The following is a 19,963-nucleotide window of genomic DNA, read 5'->3' on the forward strand; positions in this document are numbered from 1 at the left end:
TTTTAACACAGAAAATCCATGTGGATGGATTAAATCAACCTCCAACGTTCATTTGGTTTGCTAACAACAATCACGCTCTAGTCTAGTTGGGTTTGTTTACGTTAGGTCCATACGTCCAATGCCTTAGCCAATCACAAATCGCAGAACAAATAGGCGGGACTCAAATCAACCAATGGATGCAACGAACGCCATTCGTTTCCTACGGTCGTCACTAATTACCACAAACAGAAAGTCATAAACTCCGCCTATTTCTACAATGTATTTTATTAAAATCAGATTTTAAACCTAACCTTAACCACACTGCTAACTGTATGCCTAACCCTAACTTTAATTAAGACCAAAAAGCTCATTTTTATTTTCATAAAATTGTACGATTTAGCAACTTTGTGGCTGTGGTAACTCGTGACAACCGTTTTCTACAGAGAGCATCAACTGTTGAATAGCAGTAGCACAAAACAAAAGGCACGGTAGTGAATGAAGGTAAAAAACAACAACATTTCATTCGAAATCTCACCATACCAATCTAGCTAGATACGTATTGATCGTAGGATATGTGTCTTCGGTTTAAATTTGCTTTCCATCTTCGCAATTCTAACTAACTGGCCAAATTAGCTAGGTACAGTAGCTAACTTGAACTTGTTCTGTTCAGCTTGCTAGCATACTGTAGATACCAAAGGTTGTGTTGCTAATGTTAGCTAGCTACTGTTCTTTAACTCTGAAATCAAGGTCAGAATGGATCAGCTCAGCTAGAAGCTAATGGTAAAAAGAGTACGCACTGTTTGTAGCCTGACAATACATAATATTAAAGGAAATAGCTAGTCATTGATTGAGATGAAATGGAACAGTTAAATGTTGTCTTGGACCGGTTAGTTAAATAAAATTATACTGTAGCTATACGTGCATTATATTGTTGACTGTCTATCATATCGTATGCTGTCTATGCACCAATATTTTTCATAATTTCCTTGTCATTATAGTTGTCTAGTGTATTTTACTAGAACATGAGAATGGGATTATTATAGGCAAGCAGTCATGTAAGCCTAACCATATAGCCAGTCCTCTGATCCACCAGAGCCATGTCTTCTGAGGATCCCTTCCAGGACTCTCTAGATGACGATCTAGACTGCTTCTCAGAGCCTGGGAGAGGGAGCAGGATACGCAGCAGTGTTTACACCAAAACCCCAGAGATGGAGAGTAACTGGTGAGGTCCATGAGACACATACACACACTAGCCCACGAACAGCATTCAGTGTGGATCCAACTGATTTCTAATCCGCTCTCTTTTGTCGTTATACTTAGTTATGGAGACTATGGAGCCACCGGTGGCAAAAGTCCCCTGATGAAAACATTGATGGATGCAGAAGCAGCGGCCAACTCTGCAGCCGTACAGCTCATGTCGTTCAAGGAGATCCTGGAGGATGATTTTGCCGTAATGTGAAGTCCTTTGTACTTGATGTGCTTACAGTGTACCTGTCTTTATTTTGAGATGCACAACCTGATATCAAAATGTTCAATTCACTAACAACTTGTTAATGTGTCCAAAGTCAAATGTAATTCATCCTTCTATTATAAAGGACTCAAGACACTCTGCCTCTGATAACCGGCGGATGTCAAGGCAGAGAGGCCTTCTGCTGGAGAAGTTGGAGGTTTTTAAACGGATAAACAAGTCTGTTCGACAGCAACTCCAAGACCTGCAGGATGCAGAGGTTGGTCTTATCAACCAGTTCTAATCTGATGGCTAATGACTACTACTTTGGAGGCCTGTCAGGTTGCAATTTATAAGGGGGTCATGCTTATGACAATTTTTACAATGCATTATAACTGCAACATAATGCATTAAACTGTACTTGTGGACTAAAGTCAACTGCAACTTTGTCTTTTTAACTGTTGCGTGAAATAACATGATTTGACTACCTCTTTTTGTCTCCTTTTTTATTAGGCATCTCGAATGGAGACAGACAAACACATTGATCTCTTACTAAAGAAGCTTACGCAGGCTGAGTGTGATAATCTGGTAAATTGCTCCTCATTTGAAAAAAAAAAAAGAACTTCAGACACTCCAGACCTGTATTTAAACACTGAAAAATGAACATAGCGGTGCCAAGGCTGAAAATTGTATATGGTCTGCCAACATGTTATACATTTTAGTCATTTAGCAGACACACTTATCCAGAGTGATTTACAGGAGCAATTAGGGTTAAGTGCCTTGCTCAAGGACAGATTTTTCACCTAGTCGGCTTGGGGATTCTAACCAGCAACCTTTCGGTTACTGGCCCAACGCTCTTGACTGCTGTGCTACCTGCCGACTAGAGGGTAGGGTAATTCAGTGCAGTAGTTCAGATGGCTCAATGGGTTGAAACATGGTGCTAGCTAGATTAAGGTTGGGGATTTGATTCAATCCTGCATGGGCCACATGTACTGAACTTGTGTGCTAACTTTGTAAGACACTTGGGATAGAAAAGCATCTGCTCCTGTTCACTATACACATATGTCATTTTACTGTTTTACTGTGAGTAAGATCAAAGTTTTTGTTCTTTTGTTTCCACCAGCATTTGAAAAGAAATTTGAATGATAAAGACAAAATGGTGGATGAACTGATGGGTTTGCGGCAGAAAGAAATGGTGAGTTTTGGCCTTTAATTTCACATGAAATACAGTCACATCTGAAATAATTGGCACCCTTGATAAAGATTAGCAAAAAATTACTGTATAAAATAAATAATACCAAGCTATATTTTATGCTCCAAAAAATTGGGAAATTATATTATTTTATACAATTGCAATACAAAAAAATAAATTATTATCATATTTATTAACATTCTACTTTTTAAGTCAATCTCAGTTTAAGGAACTGTATTGTGGCCTTTCATGACTTCCTGTTTCACTGGGGTATAAAAATGAGGTAACACGCATGTGAAATCCATTTGTCATCCATCACCAAGGGGAAAGGCAAAGCACTCAAATGAAAAGAGAAAAAGATTGTTGACTTTCATAAATCAGGCAATAGGTACAAAAAAATGACTGAAAAAACAAATATATCACTATTAGGGCAACAATTAAGAAGTTTAAAACCATTGTTCCAGTGGTAAATTTGGCTTCTAGAGGACCCAAGTGCATCTTGTCCCCACGCACAGTGGGGAAGATGGTTTGGGAGGCAAAAGAAGTCCAAGGGCCAGTATTGGAGAATTACAGAACGCAATGTGGAGTCACAAAGTCTCCAAATCTACAATTAGACACCACCTCCATGCCAATAGTCTGGAAGGGTTGCCATAAAAAGAGCCTTCACTGAGAGAAACCAACCAATGTCAATGCCTGGAGTTTGCTAAACGTCATTGGCACTTGGATTGGAACCAGTGTTATGGTCAGACGAAAATCAAGCTCTTTGGACTTTCACACCGGTGGTGGGTTTGGCCTCTAAAGAAGGATGCATATGCAGAAAATAACCTCATATCTTCTGCAGGATATGGTGGTGGATCTTTGATGTTATGGTGCTGTTTTGCTTCCAATGGTTCTGGGGCCCTTGTCAACGGCATCATGAACTCATTTTAGCAGAACACCTGGTTGCCTCTCTTACCAGAAAATCAACATTTTGCAATGGTCATTTTCATTGGAAACCTGTGGTTTAAATTGAAGGCTGTGCATAAGCGCAGAATGAAGGATATCGAGGAACTGGAAAGATTCTATATGACGGAATGGTTGGTCTAAGATCCCTACCCAATGTGTACTTCAATATCATAAGACATTATAGAAAAAGGCCAACCACCCTTATCCTTGCAAGCAATTCTATTCATGTAAAATAATATTATAAAAATGTTGTTTGAGCCTACAAAATATACACTGCTCAAAAAAATAAGGGAACACTAAAATAACACATCCTAGATCTGAATGAATGAAATATTCTTATTAAATACTTTTTTCTTTACATAGTTGAATGTCCTGACAACAAAATCACACAAAGTATCAATGGAAATCAAATTTATCAACCCATGGAGGTCTGGATTTGGAGTCACACTCAAAATTAAAGTGGAAACCACACTACAGGCTGATCCAACTTTGATGTAATGTCCTTAAAACAAGTCAAAATTAGGCTCAGTAGTGTGTATGACCTCCCTACAACGCCTGGGCATGCTCCTGATGAGGTGGCAGATGGTCTCCTGAGGGATCTCCTCCCAGACCTGGACTAAAGCATCTGCCAACTCCTGGACAGTCTGTGGTGCAACGTGGCGTTGGTGGATGGAGCGAGACATGATGTCCCAGATGTGCTCAATTGGATTCAGGTCTGGGGAACGGGCAGGCCAGTCCATAGCATCAATGCCTTCCTCTTGCAGGAACTGCTGACACACTCCAGCCACATGAGGTCTAGCATTGTCTTGCAATATGGAGGAACCCAGGGCCAACCGCACCAGCATATGGTCTCACAAGGGGTCTGAGGATCTCATCTCGGTACCTAATGACAGTCAGGCTACCTCTGGCGAGCACATGGAGGGCTGTGCGGCCCCCCAAAGAAATGCCACCCCACACCATGACTGACCCACCGCCAAACCGGTCATGCTGGAGGATGTTGCAGGCAGCAGAACGTTCTCCACGGCGTCTCCAGACTCTGTCACGTCTGTCACATGTGCTCAGTGTGAACCTGCTTTCATCTGTGAAGAGCACAGGGCGCCAGTGGTGAATTTGCCAATCTTGGTGTTCTCTGGCAAATGTCAAACGTCCTGCACGGTGTTGGGCTGTTAGCACAACCCCCACCTGTGGACGTCGGGCCCTCATACCACCCTCATGGAGTCTGTTTCTGACCGTTTGAGCAGACACATGCACATTTGTGGCCTGCTGGAGGTCATTTTGCAGGGCTCTGGCATTGCTCCTCCTTGCACAAAGGCAGAGGTAGCGGTCCTGCTGCTGGGTTGTTGCCCTCCTACGGCCTCCTCCACATCTCCTGATGTACTGGCCTGTCTCCTGGTAGTGCCTCCATGCTCTGGACACTACGCTGACAGACACAGCAAACCTTCTTGCCACAGCTCGCATTGATGTGCCATCCTGGATGAGCTGCACTACCTGAGCCACTTGTGTGGGTTGTAGACTCCGTCTCATGCTACCACTAGAGTGAAAGCACCGCCAGCATTCAAAAGTGACCAAAACATCAGCCAGGAAGCATAGGAACTGAGAAGTGGTCTGTGGTCACCACCTGCAGAACCACTCCTTTATTGTGGGTGTCTTGCTAATTGCTATAATTTCCACCTGTTGTCTATTCCATTTGCACAACAGCATTTTAAATTTATTGGCAATCAGTGTTGCTTCCTAAGTGGACAGTTTGATTTCACAGAAGTGTGATTGACTTGGAGTTACATTGTGTTGTTTAAGTGTTCCCTTTATTTTTTGGAGCAGTGTAGTATCTCAGTATTTGTATTTATTTTATACAGTGTTTTTTGCTCATCTTCATCAAGTGTGCCAATCATTTTGGATGTGACAACATTTTGTACAACGATAAAACACATTGACAAAGGAATAAATCAAACTGTTCGAAAGCAGTGCCCTCACACCAGCTCTTTCTGCTTTGATGCTCCACAGGAGAACACCGAGAATGCGGTCCATGCCACCAAGTCTGTGGAGACCACACGTGCTCACCTACAGGGCCAGTTACACAGCAAAGAGGCCGACAACAACCGTCTCACCGTGCAGCTCCGGGTAACACACAAGTTCAGGCATCAGTCTATTAGTCAGTCAATCAATCACTACATTGTCTGAGTTGGGAAAGGTGTATTTCTAAGCCTTAACCATTCTGTCTGTAGAATAAGACACCGGTAAAGTAAAGGAGGTAGTTTGCAGTCAATATTATGCTTGCAGCCTGTGTGTGTGATGTCTGGGACCGTTGGGAAGAAAGACAGCAAAAAGTAGACATTTCTGTTTCACAAAGAATAGTGGGCAATAGTCTTCTACAACCCATTCAAGACGGACGTCGTCCATGAGTGAAATCCTATCTTGTTTTCACCAGGCTAGAGATAATTATTTAGACATGTTGAAAACTTAAACAGTCCGTGTTTGTTCCCTGTCTTTCTTTCTCCCAGGGTTTGGAGAGGCAGCTGACTGAGCAGAAGCTAGAGATAGATGGTCTGAGGGTGGAGATCTCTAGTGTGTCTGAGAAGGCAGAACAGGAGAAAGAGGGCCTGAAGAAGGCCACCCGTGCCCAGAAACAGAGGGCCGAGAGGTTCGAAGCTGCCGTGGATAAATGTTACACTCAGCTGAGGGAGAAGGTATGTATGGGTAATGTTGGGAGTCAGTTTGGTGGTCATCATTTTCTCTTCCCCAGGGTTTTGTTCAGGCTGGAGAACATGTTTTGAAACCAGGAGATACTACATGTACTTGTCCAATAACACCACAGCTTTTTTAGTTGTATTTTTGTAATACTTTTTATTTATTGGTTTTAGATCACATTAGAATCCCAACAAGAGATATACACATTTACACCCCCCCCCCCCCCCCCCCCCCCAACATGAAAAGGAAATAATTAACCTCAACACGCCAACAGTCAGCATTTCATAAAACAATATAATGGTACACGGACACGCACCCACACATGCATACACACATCTGCACTTCTACGGTCGCATACATGCACCCATTCACACACACATCCACCGACACACACACACACACACGTGTCCACAAACACCCATCTGTTTCAAACATGTCAATTTTATCTCCTGTTAGGGCCTATAAATATTTGACAATATAATGTCCGTTTTCTATACTTTTTCCCATCGTATCTCAGAGTTATTTGGTTTCTTATTCTATGAGTTCTCATTTACCATACTGTAGATTTCATTAATTGTTTCTTTCCGATTGCTTATTTGTGGTGCCAGGGGTTTAAGACAGTTTCTAGTCATCTGTTTAAGTGCTGTTATTCTCAGAATTCTGAAAAGGTACTTATCATTTTGGAGGACCAGTGTATGAGGGGTTCTCCCAAGGAACATGTGTTCTGGATTTAGAGAACGTGAGTGTTCAAGCGTATCATCCAGTACTTTATATACTTCGGTCCAGAAATGATTGAGGACTGTGCAGGAATATAGTATGTGGATGTGATTAGCCCTGCTCTCCCCGCAGTTACGCCAGCAATTTGGTGTGATGTCACAGTTGTATTGTTGTATTATAGGAGTTATGAAACATCTTGACTGAATTTTCCAAGAGTATTCCCTACAGAGTAGAGAGTTGTCTTGGACTTGTTCTTCTAGATATGTCCTCCCATTCCTCTGCGGTTGTTACTATTTGCAGCTCGTCTAACCAATTGGTTTTCACTATAATGTTCTCATCTTTTGTTTCTTCTCCGATAATTCTGTGCCCCAGCACATTCTTGGCATTTACTTTCTTAGATATCTTTGCTGTATATCGATTTAAAGGATGTACAGTGCCTTCGGAATGTTTTCAGACCCCTTGACGTTTTCCACATTTTGTTACGTTACAGCCTTATTCTAAAATTGATTGAATTAGGGATGCACCGATATGAAATTTTTGCCTGATACTAATATCCAATTTTTTTCCTTGCCAAAAAACCCAATACCGATTCATAATTTTTTTGAAATGCCTTTTTAAGTATTATAGTACAGTTAAATAGTTGAGACACACACACACACACACACACTGACCAAACACTTATTTTGTTGGCATTTGCGTACACTACCGTTCAAAAGTTTGGTGTCACTTAGAAATATCCTTGTTTTTGAAATAAAAGCACGTTTTGTTTTTTTGTCCATTAAAATAACATAAAATTGAGCAGAAATACAGTGTAGACTTTGTTAATGTTGTAAGTGACTATTGTAGCTGGAAACGGCTAATTTAACAAAATTATGAATATCTACATAGGCGTACAGAGGCCCATTATCAGCAATCATCACTCCTGTGTCCCAATGGCATGTTGTGTTAGCTAATCCAAGTTGATCATTTTAAAAGGCTAATTGATCATTAGAAAACCCTTTTGCAATTATGTTAGCACAGCTGAAAACGGTTGTCCTGCTTAAAGAAGCAATAAACCTGGCCTTCTTTAGAACTTTATTTCTGAAACGTGTCAGTCTATTCTTGTTCTGAGAAATGAAGTTTTTTGTTTGTTGATACAGCATTGTCTTTATATCCGAAAATAATACTTTTGGGTATAAACTTTCTACGGGCTCCATCTGAATTCACCCCCCCGACGCTCCTCTGCACTGCCACTCACAACTTTTTCTCCGCTGGCACAGTTTGATTATCCGTCTGTCTCCATGTAGCGGTTGATGCTGGGTTCATCCATACAATAATGGATTTTAGTTGGTCGGCCTGGGCTTGTTTTATGTTTGATTGTTTTAAGTTTGACACAGGCTTTTCTTGCTCCCCAGATGAATTTCCTCAGGAATGTGTCCCACCTTTTTAAAAGTATTTGGAGTAATAGTTATTGGTTGATTCTGGAACAGGAATACACACTTCTTGGGAGAACGTTCATTTGAATCGTTTTCCATTCTTCCTGTTCTTGTTAAAGGTACTAATTTCCATCTTTTGTAGGTCCTGTTTATGCTGAATTTCCATTGTTCCTAACTTATACTGATGCAGTTTCATCAGATCTTGGTATTTGAGTGTGTTTTGATCCCATTTAAGTTTAAACTTTGTTTTGATGTCTTAGGATATTGGTTGACCTACCGTCATTCTGTCTGATTTCACTGTATTTAGTCTGTACTGAGATACGACACTTGTTGTGCTTCATCCATAGTGGTGGGAACTGACTGGTAGGTTTGCTCAGTAGAGAATCGCATCGTCTGCATATATTGCTAGGTTGTGTTCTTCCTGATCGATGTGTAGACGTTGTATTTTCTGATTGTTTGTTATACACTGAGTGTACAAAACATCAGGAACACCTTCCAGATATTGAGTTGCACCCCCTTTTGTCCTCAAAACGGCCTCAATTCGTCGGGGCATGGACTCTATAAGGTATCAAAAGCGTTCCACAAGGATGCTGGCCCATGTTGACTCCAATGCTTCCCACAGTTGTTAAGTTGGCTGGATGTCCTTTCGGTGGTGGACCATTCTTGATATACAAGGGAAACTGTTGAGCATGAAAAACCCAGCACTGTTGTAGTTCTTGACACACTCAAACCGGTGCGTCTGGCAACTGCTACGATACCCCATTCAAAAGCACTGAAATATTTTGTCTTGACCATTCACCCTCTGATTGGCACACATACACAATCCATGTCTCAATTGTCTCAAGGCTTAAAACTCCTTCTTTAACCTGTCCTCCCCTTCATCTACACTGATTTGAAGTGAATTTAACAGGAGACATTAAGTTATCATAGCATTCACTTGGGCAGTCTGTCATAGAAAGAGCCGAGTGAGTTCCTAATGTTTTGTGCACTCATTGTATTTTCGTCTAACGGTTCCATACTTAAAATGAAGATGGATGTCTTTTTTAAAACTTTTGCTACGGTGTTCCCTACTGAACGCGACCCAGGTATTCCGTTGTTCCTTGCCAGTGACAGTAAACTGATTTTATGTTATGTGGCATGATGACATGTAGGATGTTCAGCTGGCGGAGGCTTGTTCAGAGAGGGACACGTGGAGGAGACAACAGGAGCAGAAGACAAACGCGAGAATTCTGCTTGATGCACAGATAGGACTGCTGAAAGGGTATGTCGTTTCTCATTTTGACCTGGACACAAAAAAGCCTGGCATATTGTTAATCCAGGTCTTTGAGGCAATCAATGTTGTTCTTTTCATTTGCAAAGCTTTTCTCTCCTCGCAGAAAGTAGAAGTGGGCAAGTGGCAATTGCTTATTGATGTTTCATTACAGCCAAATAGCCGACATTACTGCGAAGCTACAGAAGGAGAGTGACGAATTCACTGCTGCTAACGAGGTCTTAGTGCTAAAAGTGGAAAAACTCTACGCTGAAAACGGAGACATTGGCCTTGAGAACGCAACCCTCAAGGTAGGACAATTAAACACCAATATAGACCTTTTAAGTTGTGTATGCACCAACCAAAAACTATTGATTTACTTCACCTTGAGCCATGGATTAGCCCCAAATTATCTAAACTACCACATCTATAAACACATTTTGTAAACTATTACATCTAATTGCTTAGATAACAAACCTAGCCCTACTGCTTTTTAATTTGTGTACCTTTTCTGTTTATTCTAACATGTAAAACGTCTTCCCACCTTAATACAGGATGATATGTTTCTACACTCCCCTCTATATGTATTTGGAGAGTCACACTAACATTTTACATTTGGCTCTATACTCCAGCATTTTGGATTTGAGGTCAAATGTTTCATATGAGGCGACAGTACAGAATCTCACCTTTTTTTATTTGAGGGTTTTACCGTTTAGAAATGAAAACACTTTATATGTCTAGTCCACCCATTTGGCCAAATTCACATATAGTGTATTAAAGTGGTAAAAAGTTTGGTATTTGGTCCCATATTCCTTGCACTCAATGACTACCTCAAGCTTGTGACTACAAACTTGTTGCATGCATTTGCAGTTTGTTTTGGTTGTGTTTCGGGTTATATTTTTACCCAAAAGGAATGGTGAATGGTGAAAGTAAGAATAGTTTCTGAACACTTCTACATTAATGTGTATGCTACTATGATCATGAATAATCATGAATGAATCGCGGATAATCACGAGTAGTAAGGCTTACAGTGGTAGAAATAGCATACCCTCTGAAAATGCTAACCTTCCCTGTTATTGGTAATGATGAGCGGTTAGCATGTTTTGTTGTATCCTCTGTAATCTTCTCACTCATCATTATTCATGATTCATTCATGATTTTTCCTAATCATGGCATTATCAGGATTAATTTACATGTGTTCAGAAACATCTTACCTACTCACTTAGAAAGAATTACTCATCGTGCAGTTCCTATTAGGCAAAACATGATCTAAAACACAACTACAACAGTCTCACAAGCTTGACGTAGTCAGTGTGGCAGGAATGCCGGACCAAATACTACTCTTTTGATCACTTTAATACACTTTGAGGGAATTTGTCCAAATACTTATGACTTCTTCAAATTGGGGGGACTAGATACATAAAGTGCTTCCATTTCCAAACAGTCAAACAGATTTGTATGAATATACCCTCAAAATAAAATGTTGCCTGATCTCAAATCTAAAACGCTGGAGCCCAGAGCCACATTTAAAAAATGTTAGCGTCACTGTCCGAACACCTATGGAGGGGGAGTGTATGTATGGTTATTAGTGTGTGGTTTGTTCCCACCATGTTTTAGGATTCTATTTGTGTATTTATCTCCGGTTCCAGGCGTCCATCGTTGAGTTGGAGCTGCAGCTGGTCCATTCTAAAGCGGCGCTGAAAGAGGAGAGCGCCGTCTCACAGGAGAGGAAAGACCAAGCAGAACAGTATCAGAGTCAGGCAGGGATCCCGCGCCCCACCACACTTCCAAGTTCCCATACCCACTGAATCCTATAGGAATGTATTGAGAGACTAAAAGGTAAGGCAGCAGCTGTCTGTTTTATTCGCCTCCTATTGCCTCACATCTCTCAGGTGGCAGAGCTTCAACTGGAGGTGGAGGATCTGAAGATGAAGTTGGAGGGTTTTCTGAGGGAAGCAGAGAACACCAGAGAAGGAAGAGATGCGGAAGTGAAGAAGGTGAAGTCTTCTGTTGGCTACACTCAAATCAAAGTTTATTTGTCACGCGTGCCGAATACAACAGGTGTAGACCTTACAGTGAAAAGCTTACTTACAGACTCTAACCAACAGTGCAAAAAAGGTATTAGGTGAACAATAGGTAAGTAGAAAAATAAAAACAACAGTAAAAAGACAGTGAAAAATAACAGTAGCAAGGCTATATACAGTAGCGAGGCTTTATATAGTATCGAGGCTATAACAGTAGCGAGGCTACATACATGCACCGGTTAGTCAGGCTGATTGAGGTAGTATGTTCATGTAGATATGGTTAAAGTGACTATGCATGTATGATAAACAGAGTAGCAGTAGCGTAAAGGAGGGGTTGGAGGGTGGTAGGTGGCAGGACACAATGCAGATAGTCCGGTTGGTGGGTGGCGGAACACAATGCAGATAGCCCGGTTGGTGGGTGGCGGAACACAATGCAGATAGTCCGGTTGGTGGGTGGCGGGACACAATGCAGATAGCCCGGTTGGTGGGTGGCGGAACACAATGCAGATAGCCCGGTTAGCCAACATGCGGGGGGCACTGGTTGGTCGGGCCAATTGAGCTAGTATGTATATGAATGTATAGTTAAAGTGACTATGCATATATGATCAACAGAGAGTAGCAGCAGCTTTGTCTTAAAGGGATAATTCTGGATTTTGGCAATGAGCTGGCATGCTAGTAGATAACCATAGACTTCCAGTTATTGCGCTAAAGCTAGTTAGGATTTTCTCGCAAAACTAGCTCTAACTTCCTTCATACTGGACACCGAAACATAAAAATGGTATCTACAAGTGCATCTCACTCTAGGGAAGTAGATAAAGGGCCTCGTTGCCAAAAATCCCAAAGTATCTCTTTAAATTGGTTTGTGTCGTTCATAATTAAAGCAAGAGAGGGCTCACTCAACAGAATAGAATATCAAATTGCGTGAAATAGTTTGAGACAAACATTACCTTGGTTCAGTAAAATTAAAATGAATGTGATATCCTGTATGTTTTGATATTTGTTTACTAACATTTGTAGTTGTTTCTGGTCTTTCCCGTACCCACGCATTGCTTCCTAAAGGCTTTGCGTGTGCTGTTAACCATTTCAAAGTGCACAGCTTCACATTTATCCTCGGCGTAAAAACCAACGTATGCTGTCATTTTAGAATTCAGTGATCACTGGGGTTCTCTAGTCTGCATCCTAATCTATGGTTCAACTATCGACACGTCAGTTTAACAGGACTGGAATTTAACTGCTGCTTCTGATTAAACCACATTTTGCTGAAAGCCTTCAAAATATTCTCTCTGAGGGAAAAAAAAACACATCCGTGGTGAATGGCCATGCCCTGCTTCCGCATACATTACCTATGCTTCAGTTACCAGTCCAGGCGGTGAAAGCTACTCAGAGGGGTGCAGCCAATCAGTCACTAACATTTCTCTGCTCCCCTGCCTTGCCGGCCTGTACGCCCCTCCCCCGGGACCCCAGGTGAGGCTGGAGCTGGAGGGGCGCGTGAGGGAACTGGAAGAGTACCCCGAGTTACTGGGCACCGCGGAGCAGAGTCTGGCGGAGTGCCAGGACAACCTGAGGCGCTCGGAGAAGAGATGTGCAGACAAGGCAGAGGCCATTAGACAACTGCAGGTTAAGGTGTGCTTATAGCCGTATGACGAAATGTCATTTGTCGATGGACAAGTAAGCACTGAGGTGGTGGAGTACAGTATCTACCACCAGATGTCAGTCAAACCCCATGTATGGTTTCCCATTATACTGTAAGAATTACATCTCCATGTTATTCTAGTGCATCCCTCGGTTCCTGCTTTGAGTTGGTGTTGAAGTTTGTGATTGGATGTACTTAGATTGCAGTAAAAAAAAAAGTTAGGTCGAAAGCCCTATGTGCCCCTTTTGTAGTTTTGTGTGTTTTGTAAAGCTGTGATGATCACCTTCAACTGTATGAAAATGTGTTTCTATAAATGTTTCGGCACTGTCCAATCAACGCTTGCCCTTTTTTTGAATGTTCCTCATATCAACGTTGTACAGTGGTTGTGTGCTGTGTTGGTGACTTGATAAGCCAATGAAATTTCAGTAATTGCGTGGTGCAACTCTTTAGTGTTGCGCTGTATATGTTTGAACCCCCATTCAAGTCCCCGTTAGTCAAGACTATTCAAATGAACATACATTCAGCACCTGTCATATCATTGAGTCATAGTCCAACTACATGTTTTTTTTTTTTTGCCTAACCACCAAGGTATGATTATTGTGCGTCCAGGTGGAGAGACAGGGGGAGAAGACGAGGTCGTCGATGGACATGAAGGAGTCTATCCACGAGGCCAACTCACAGCTACGGCAAAAATGGGAGGCTCTTCAAAGGTAAGGTTATTACTACTTTCTCTTCTTTTGAAAGAATGAATACATTCTTCCGTTTTTGCTTTTTGGTTTTCAAACTAGATTCCTCTGTGTTTCTCATGTCAAAGTACATTAGCGACATTGAAGATGTATTGTTTTTTATATACGTTTTTAAGCCAGCCCTGGGTGAATTCTGAAATGTTAATGTACATCTTGTGACTTGGGTATGGGTTATGAATGTGTTATGAATGGGTTCCTTATGCATTGCCGATGATGTATTCCAGGCAGATGGAGGAGCTTCATGGGGAGAACCAGGAGCTGGTCCGTAGGCTGGCAGGGCAGGAGGAGTCGCTACACTACAGCAGCAGGCAGCTAGAACAGCGCTCAGCAGACTGCCAGGCTCTCAACAGACAACTGGAGGCAGCAGTGGCCGATGTCAGGCAACAGGTACTCGGGGGGGGGGGGGGGGGGGGGGGGTTTACATTTCTCCGTCACTGCGACAGATTTTCCTCATCATTTTTTTATTTTTACATTTTTAGATTGAAAAGGACTGGAATTGGTCAAACTTTAAGTTTAAAACATGTACAAAATGATCCTATTTCCTTAAAAGCATGATGTTCATTATGCAGGTTAACCTGGCCCCAGACAATGGATCTGAGATCGGCCTAAGTTTCAGTGGTGGGATTCTTTTTTACTTTAACCCCTAGTTAACTGTATGATTGCTCCTGGATAGGATATTTTAATGTGTGGATTTGGACAGTATGTAATTCTCATACACTCAGCATATGGTTTTATTCAAATCTAGTGTATGTGTACATAGAAGCAAATTCAAATGCTCAGAATAAAGGTTCATATTAAGTGGAACCAATGTTCCCCGAAGGGGAATGGAAAGGCACAGAAGCGAATTGAAGATGGTGTTTTTTAGGGGGTGAGTTCCTGTCGATATGTGTGGTTTTCTTTTTGACACATCTCATAATCTTTATTTATCTCATGCCGAGGTTTCCAAAGTCAAAGACAAAGCCGTCTCCAGAGAAAGTTCCCTTCAGACCAGAATCCTGGAGCTGGAGGCTGAGAAGAGCAGAAGAGAGAATGAGCTGAAACATATGAAACAAAGCAAGCAGTCAGTAAGTACCAGACACAATCACATGCAGTGCCTTCAGAAAGAATTCACATCCCTAGACTTTTTCCACATTGTGTTGCGTTACAGACGATTTTAAAATCTATTAAGTTTATTTTTGTGTGACTGGCCTACACATAATACCCCATGTTGTCAGTGGAATTATGTTTTTCAACATTTTGACAAATGTAATAAAAAATGAAAAGCTAAAATGTCAACAGTGGAACCAATGTTTAAGTATTGTACCTCTTTTTTTTAATGGCAAGCCTAAATAAATTAAGGAGTAGAAATGGGCTTTACAAGTCCCATAATAAGTTGCATGGACTCTGTGTAATAATAGTTTTTAATGTAATTTTTGAATGACAACATCATCTCTGGAACGCACACATACAATTATCTGTAAGGTCCCTCAAACACAGATTCAACCAAAGACCAGGGAGGTTTTCCAATGCCTCGCAAAGAAGGGCACCTATTGATAGATTGTTTTTTTTAAAAGCAGACATTGAATATCCCTTTGAGCATGGTGAAGTTATTAATTCCACTTTGGATGGTGTATCAATACACCCAGTTTTATTATTATTATTTTTTACCTTTATTTAACTAGGCAAGTCAGTTAAGAACAAATTCTTATTTTCAATGACAGCCTAGGAACAGTGGGTTCAGGGGCAGAATGACAGATTTGTACCTTGTCAGCTCGGGGGTTTGAACTTGCAACCTTCCGTTTACTAGTCCAACGCTCTCACCACTAGGCTACCCTGCCGCCCCCACTATAAAGATACAGGCTTCCTTCCTAATTCAGTTGCCAAAGAGGAAGGAAACCGCTCAGTGATTTCACCATGAGGCAATTTTTAAAAACATTTAGAGTTTAATGGCTGTGATAGGGGAAAAGTGAGGATGGATCAACAACATTGCAGTTACTCCACAATATTAACCTAATTGACAGGGTGAAAAGAAGGAAGCATGTACAGAATAAAAATATTCCAAAAAATGTATCCTGTTTGCAACAAGGCATTAAAGTAATACTGCAAAAAATGATGTGGCAAAGCAATACACTTTTTGTCCTGAACACAAAGTGTTGTGATGGATTTGCCCCAAACATAACACATTACTGAGTACCACTCCATATTTTCAAGCATAGTGGTGGCTGCATCATGTTATTGTTATCATTAAGGGCTGGGGAGTTTTTCAGGATAAAAAGAAAAGGAATGGAGCTAAGCACAGGCAAAAACCTGTTTGTCTGCTTTCCACCAGACACTGGGAGGTGAATTCACATTTCAGCAGGACAATAACCTAAAACACAAGGCCAAATCTACAAAGGTGTTGCTTACCAAGGAGACAGTGAATGTTCCTGAGTGCCCGAGTTACAGTTTTTACTTAAATCTACTTGAAAATCTATGGCAAAACCTGAAAAAGGTTCTCTAGCAATGATCAACAACCAATTTGACAGAGCTCGAAGAATTACAAGTATTGACTCAGGGGTGTGAATACTTATGTAAATGAGATTTTCATTTTTGAATACATTTGCTAAAATCTCTAAAAACATGCTTTCACTTTGTCATTTATAGGGTATTGTGTGTAGATGGGGGATATTGTAGCTACGATAGCCTACTGCAAACCGTGTGACATTTTCCCCCATATCCCTCAAAGCTAATGAGAACACAGTACATTACTTTTTGATGCCATACAATACGCAATGAATCAGACCATTTTTCTATTTTAAAGCATAGTAGTACATACTGTACATTTGTCAGGTTAATGGATTGATTCCTTGGTGAATGAAATCATGTTAAGTGTTGATAAGTGTTGTTTTGAGTTTGAGCGTAAAGCCTTATTGTCCTATGTGTATGAGCATATTTTCTGAGCTTGTTGTTTTTACCTTGACTGCACTACAAATGTCCAAATTTGGACAATAAAGAGATTGATTGGTTGTGTTGCTCTGCAGGCTGAGAAGCAATTTGAGGTGCGTCTAAAGGACCTGCAGCTCAGCCTGGACCAGTCAAAAAGCCACAAACAGAGCATTCAGAACTACGTAGACTTCCTCAAAAACTCTTACGCCACCATGTTTGACGAGGGACTACCACAGGCACCGTCTAGTTTTGGATCATCCTACTTTTTAAAATGATGATTACTCCGGTATGTGTGTTTGTGGTGTGTAATGTGTATTGTTGGTTCAATCATGTACAATATATGAGCATTATTTAAGAATAATGTGTTTGAGAAACAATGAATCGGCACATATACATTTTATGTTTGATAAAGTCCATGTAAATGTTTATATAGATCAGCTAATACTTTTTTTGTCCATTTATAAATAGAATTTCAATAAAGTTTATAATGGCATATTGTACAGACCGTTTTCATCACAGAATCCAATTACCGCCACAGCCAATGTGTTTTTCTCTAGTCTTAATACAAACGTATCACTCTTCGTGCTGTGCAGGATGTGGGAGCCTCTGAGAGCCAGTTTCATGTTCTGTTTGGGATCTCACTGTATCCAGGGTTTTGCTCAGGAGTAGTCTGTCAACACTTTGCATAACATTAGGAGGAGAGGAAACAATCTGATGTAATGCCAACATCTGAAAACAAGGTACAGTTGCTTCAGTTGTCAGGCCTGGTTTCATCACAGGATCTCCAGATATCCAATATAGAATCAACAGTCTTGGTTATAGTACCAGTCAAAGTTTGGACACACCTACTCATTCAAGGGTTTTTCATTACTTTTACTATTTTCTACATTGTAGAATAATAGGGAAGACATCAAAATTATGAAATGGCACATATGGAATCATGTAGTAACCAAAAAAGTGTTAAACAAATCAAAATACACTGCTCAAAAAAATAAAGGGAACACTAAAATAACACATCCTAGATCTGAATGAATTAAATATTCTTATTAAATACTTTTTTCTTTACATTTTTGAATGTACTGACAACAGAATCACACAAATTATCAATGGAAATCAAATTTATCAACCCATGGAGGTCTGGGTTTGGAGTCACACCCAAAATTAAAGTGGAAAACCACACTACAGGCTGATCCAACTTTGATGTAATGTCCTTAAAACAAGTCAAAATGAGGCTCAGTAGTGTGTGTGGCCTCCACGTGCCTGCATGACCTCCCTACAACGCCTGGGCATGCTCCTGATGAGGTGGCGGATGGTCTCCTGAGGGATCTCCTCCCAGACCTGGACTAAAGCATCCGCCAACTCCTGGACAGTCTGTGGTGCAACGTGGCGTTGGTGGATGGAGCGAGACATGATGTCCCAGATGTGCTCAATTGGATTCAGGTCTGGAGAACGGGCGGGCCAGTCCATAGCATCACTGCCTTCCTCTTGCAGGAACTGCTGACACACTCCAGCCACATGAGGTCGAGCATTGTCTTGCATTAGGAGGAACCCAGGGCCAACCGCACCAGCATATGGTCTCACAAGGGGTCTGAGGGTCTCATCTCGGTACCTAATAGCAGTCAGGCTACCTCTGGCGACCCTCATGGAGTCTGTTTCTGACCGTTTGAGCAGACACATGCACATTTGTGGCCTGCTGGAGGTCATTTGGCAGTGCTCTGGCAGTGCTCCTCCTGCTCCTCCTTGCACAAAGGCGGAGGTAGTGGTCCTGCTGCTGGGTTGTTGCCCTCCTATGGCCTCCTCCACGTCTCCTGATGTACTGGCCTGTCTCCTGGTAGCGCCTCCATGCTCTGGACACTATGCTGACAGACACAGCAAACCTTGCCACAGCTCGCATTGATGTGTCATCCTGGATGAGCTGCACTACCTGAGCCACTTGTGTGGGTTGTAGACTCCGTCTCATGCTACCACTAGAGTGAAAGCACCGCCAGCATTCAAAAGTGACCAAAACATCAGCCAGGAAGCATAGGAACTGAGAAGTGGTCTGTGGTCACCACCTGCAGAACCACTCCTTTATTGGGGGTGTCTTGCTAATTGCCGATCATTTCCACCTGTTGTCTATTCCATTTGCACAACAGCATGTGAAATGTATTGTCAATCAGTGTTGCTTCCTAAGTGGACAGAAGTGTGATTGACTTGGAGTTACATTGTTAAGTGTTCCCTTTATTTTTTTGAGCAGTGTATATTTTATATTTGAGATTCTTTAAAGTAGCTACCCTTTGCCTTAATGACCGCTTTGCACACTCTTGGAATTCTCTCAACCAGCTTCACGAGGTAGTCACCTGGAATGAATTCAAATTAACAGGTGGGCCTTAACTTAATTTGTGGAATTTCTTTTCTTAATGCGTTTGAGCCAATCAGTTGTGGTGTGCCAAGGTAGGGGTGATATACAGAACAGCCTTATTTGGTAAAAGGCCAAGTCCATATTATGGCAAGAACAACTCAAATAAGCAAAGAGAAACTACTGTCCATCATTACTTTAAGACATGAAGGTCAGTCAGTACGGAAAATGACAAGACTTTGAAAGTGCAGTCGCAAAAACCAAGCGCTATGACGAAACTGGCTCTCATGAGAACGGCCACAGGGAAGGAAAACCCAGAGTTACCTCTGCTGCAGAGGATAAGTTCATTAGAGTTAACTGCAACTCAGATTGCAGCCCAAATAAATGCTTCAGAGTTCAAGTAACAGACACATCGCAACATCAACTGTTCGGAGGAGACTGCAGATATCAGGCCTTCATAGTCGAATTGCTGCAAACTACTACTAAAGGACACCAATAAGAGGTGACTTGCTTGGACCAAGAAACACGAGCAATGGACATTAGACTGGTGGAAATCTGTCCTTTGGTCTGAGTCCAAATTTGGACTCAGTCCAAATTTGAGATTTTTGGTTCCAACCTCTGTGTCTTTGTGAGACGCAGAGTAGGTGAACGGATCATCTCTGCATGTGTGGTTTCGACGGTGAAGCATG

The 19,963-nt window shown here is 41.5% G+C and overlaps 1 protein-coding gene across 3 annotated transcripts; it reads left to right on the forward strand.

Annotated features, from left to right (window-relative positions):
- Positions 1–227: 227 nt before the first annotated feature.
- Positions 228–17,434, forward strand: LOC109872173 (outer dense fiber protein 2). 3 transcript variants are annotated; one of them, XM_031806660.1, is made up of 17 exons: positions 232–480; positions 1,073–1,201; positions 1,300–1,429; positions 1,575–1,706; positions 1,940–2,014; positions 2,550–2,621; positions 5,565–5,681; positions 6,062–6,247; positions 9,532–9,641; positions 9,805–9,940; positions 11,279–11,389; positions 11,522–11,626; positions 13,118–13,276; positions 13,896–13,996; positions 14,257–14,419; positions 14,971–15,096; positions 17,032–17,434. In XM_031806660.1, the coding sequence occupies exons 2-17, from the start codon at positions 1,077–1,079 to the stop codon at positions 17,209–17,211; spliced, it is 2,028 nt and encodes a 675-aa protein (XP_031662520.1). In that variant the 5' UTR covers positions 232–480; positions 1,073–1,076; the 3' UTR covers positions 17,212–17,434. The 3 variants fall into 3 exon arrangements, with proteins under 3 accessions (XP_031662522.1, XP_031662520.1, XP_031662521.1); XM_031806661.1 differs by having other exon boundaries at positions 261–480; positions 1,057–1,201; XM_031806662.1 differs by lacking the exon at positions 13,118–13,276 and having other exon boundaries at positions 228–480.
- The last annotated feature ends 2,529 nt before the right edge of the window (positions 17,435–19,963 follow it).

This window comes from Oncorhynchus kisutch, linkage group LG27 (assembly GCF_002021735.2).
Source record: "Oncorhynchus kisutch isolate 150728-3 linkage group LG27, Okis_V2, whole genome shotgun sequence".
NCBI classification, from domain to species: Eukaryota; Metazoa; Chordata; class Actinopteri; order Salmoniformes; family Salmonidae; genus Oncorhynchus; species Oncorhynchus kisutch.

Excerpts from the sequence above, each read along its gene's own strand:
- LOC109872173 (XM_031806660.1), top strand. The coding sequence starts at position 1,077 with ATGTCTTCTGAGGATCCCTTCCAGGACTCTCTAGATGACGATCTAGAC. Across the intron at positions 11,390-11,521 it reads CAGAACAGTATCAGAGTCAG|GTGGCAGAGCTTCAACTGGA; the intron begins GCAGGGATCCCG and ends CACATCTCTCAG. Across the intron at positions 13,997-14,256 it reads AAATGGGAGGCTCTTCAAAG|GCAGATGGAGGAGCTTCATG; the intron begins GTAAGGTTATTA and ends GATGTATTCCAG.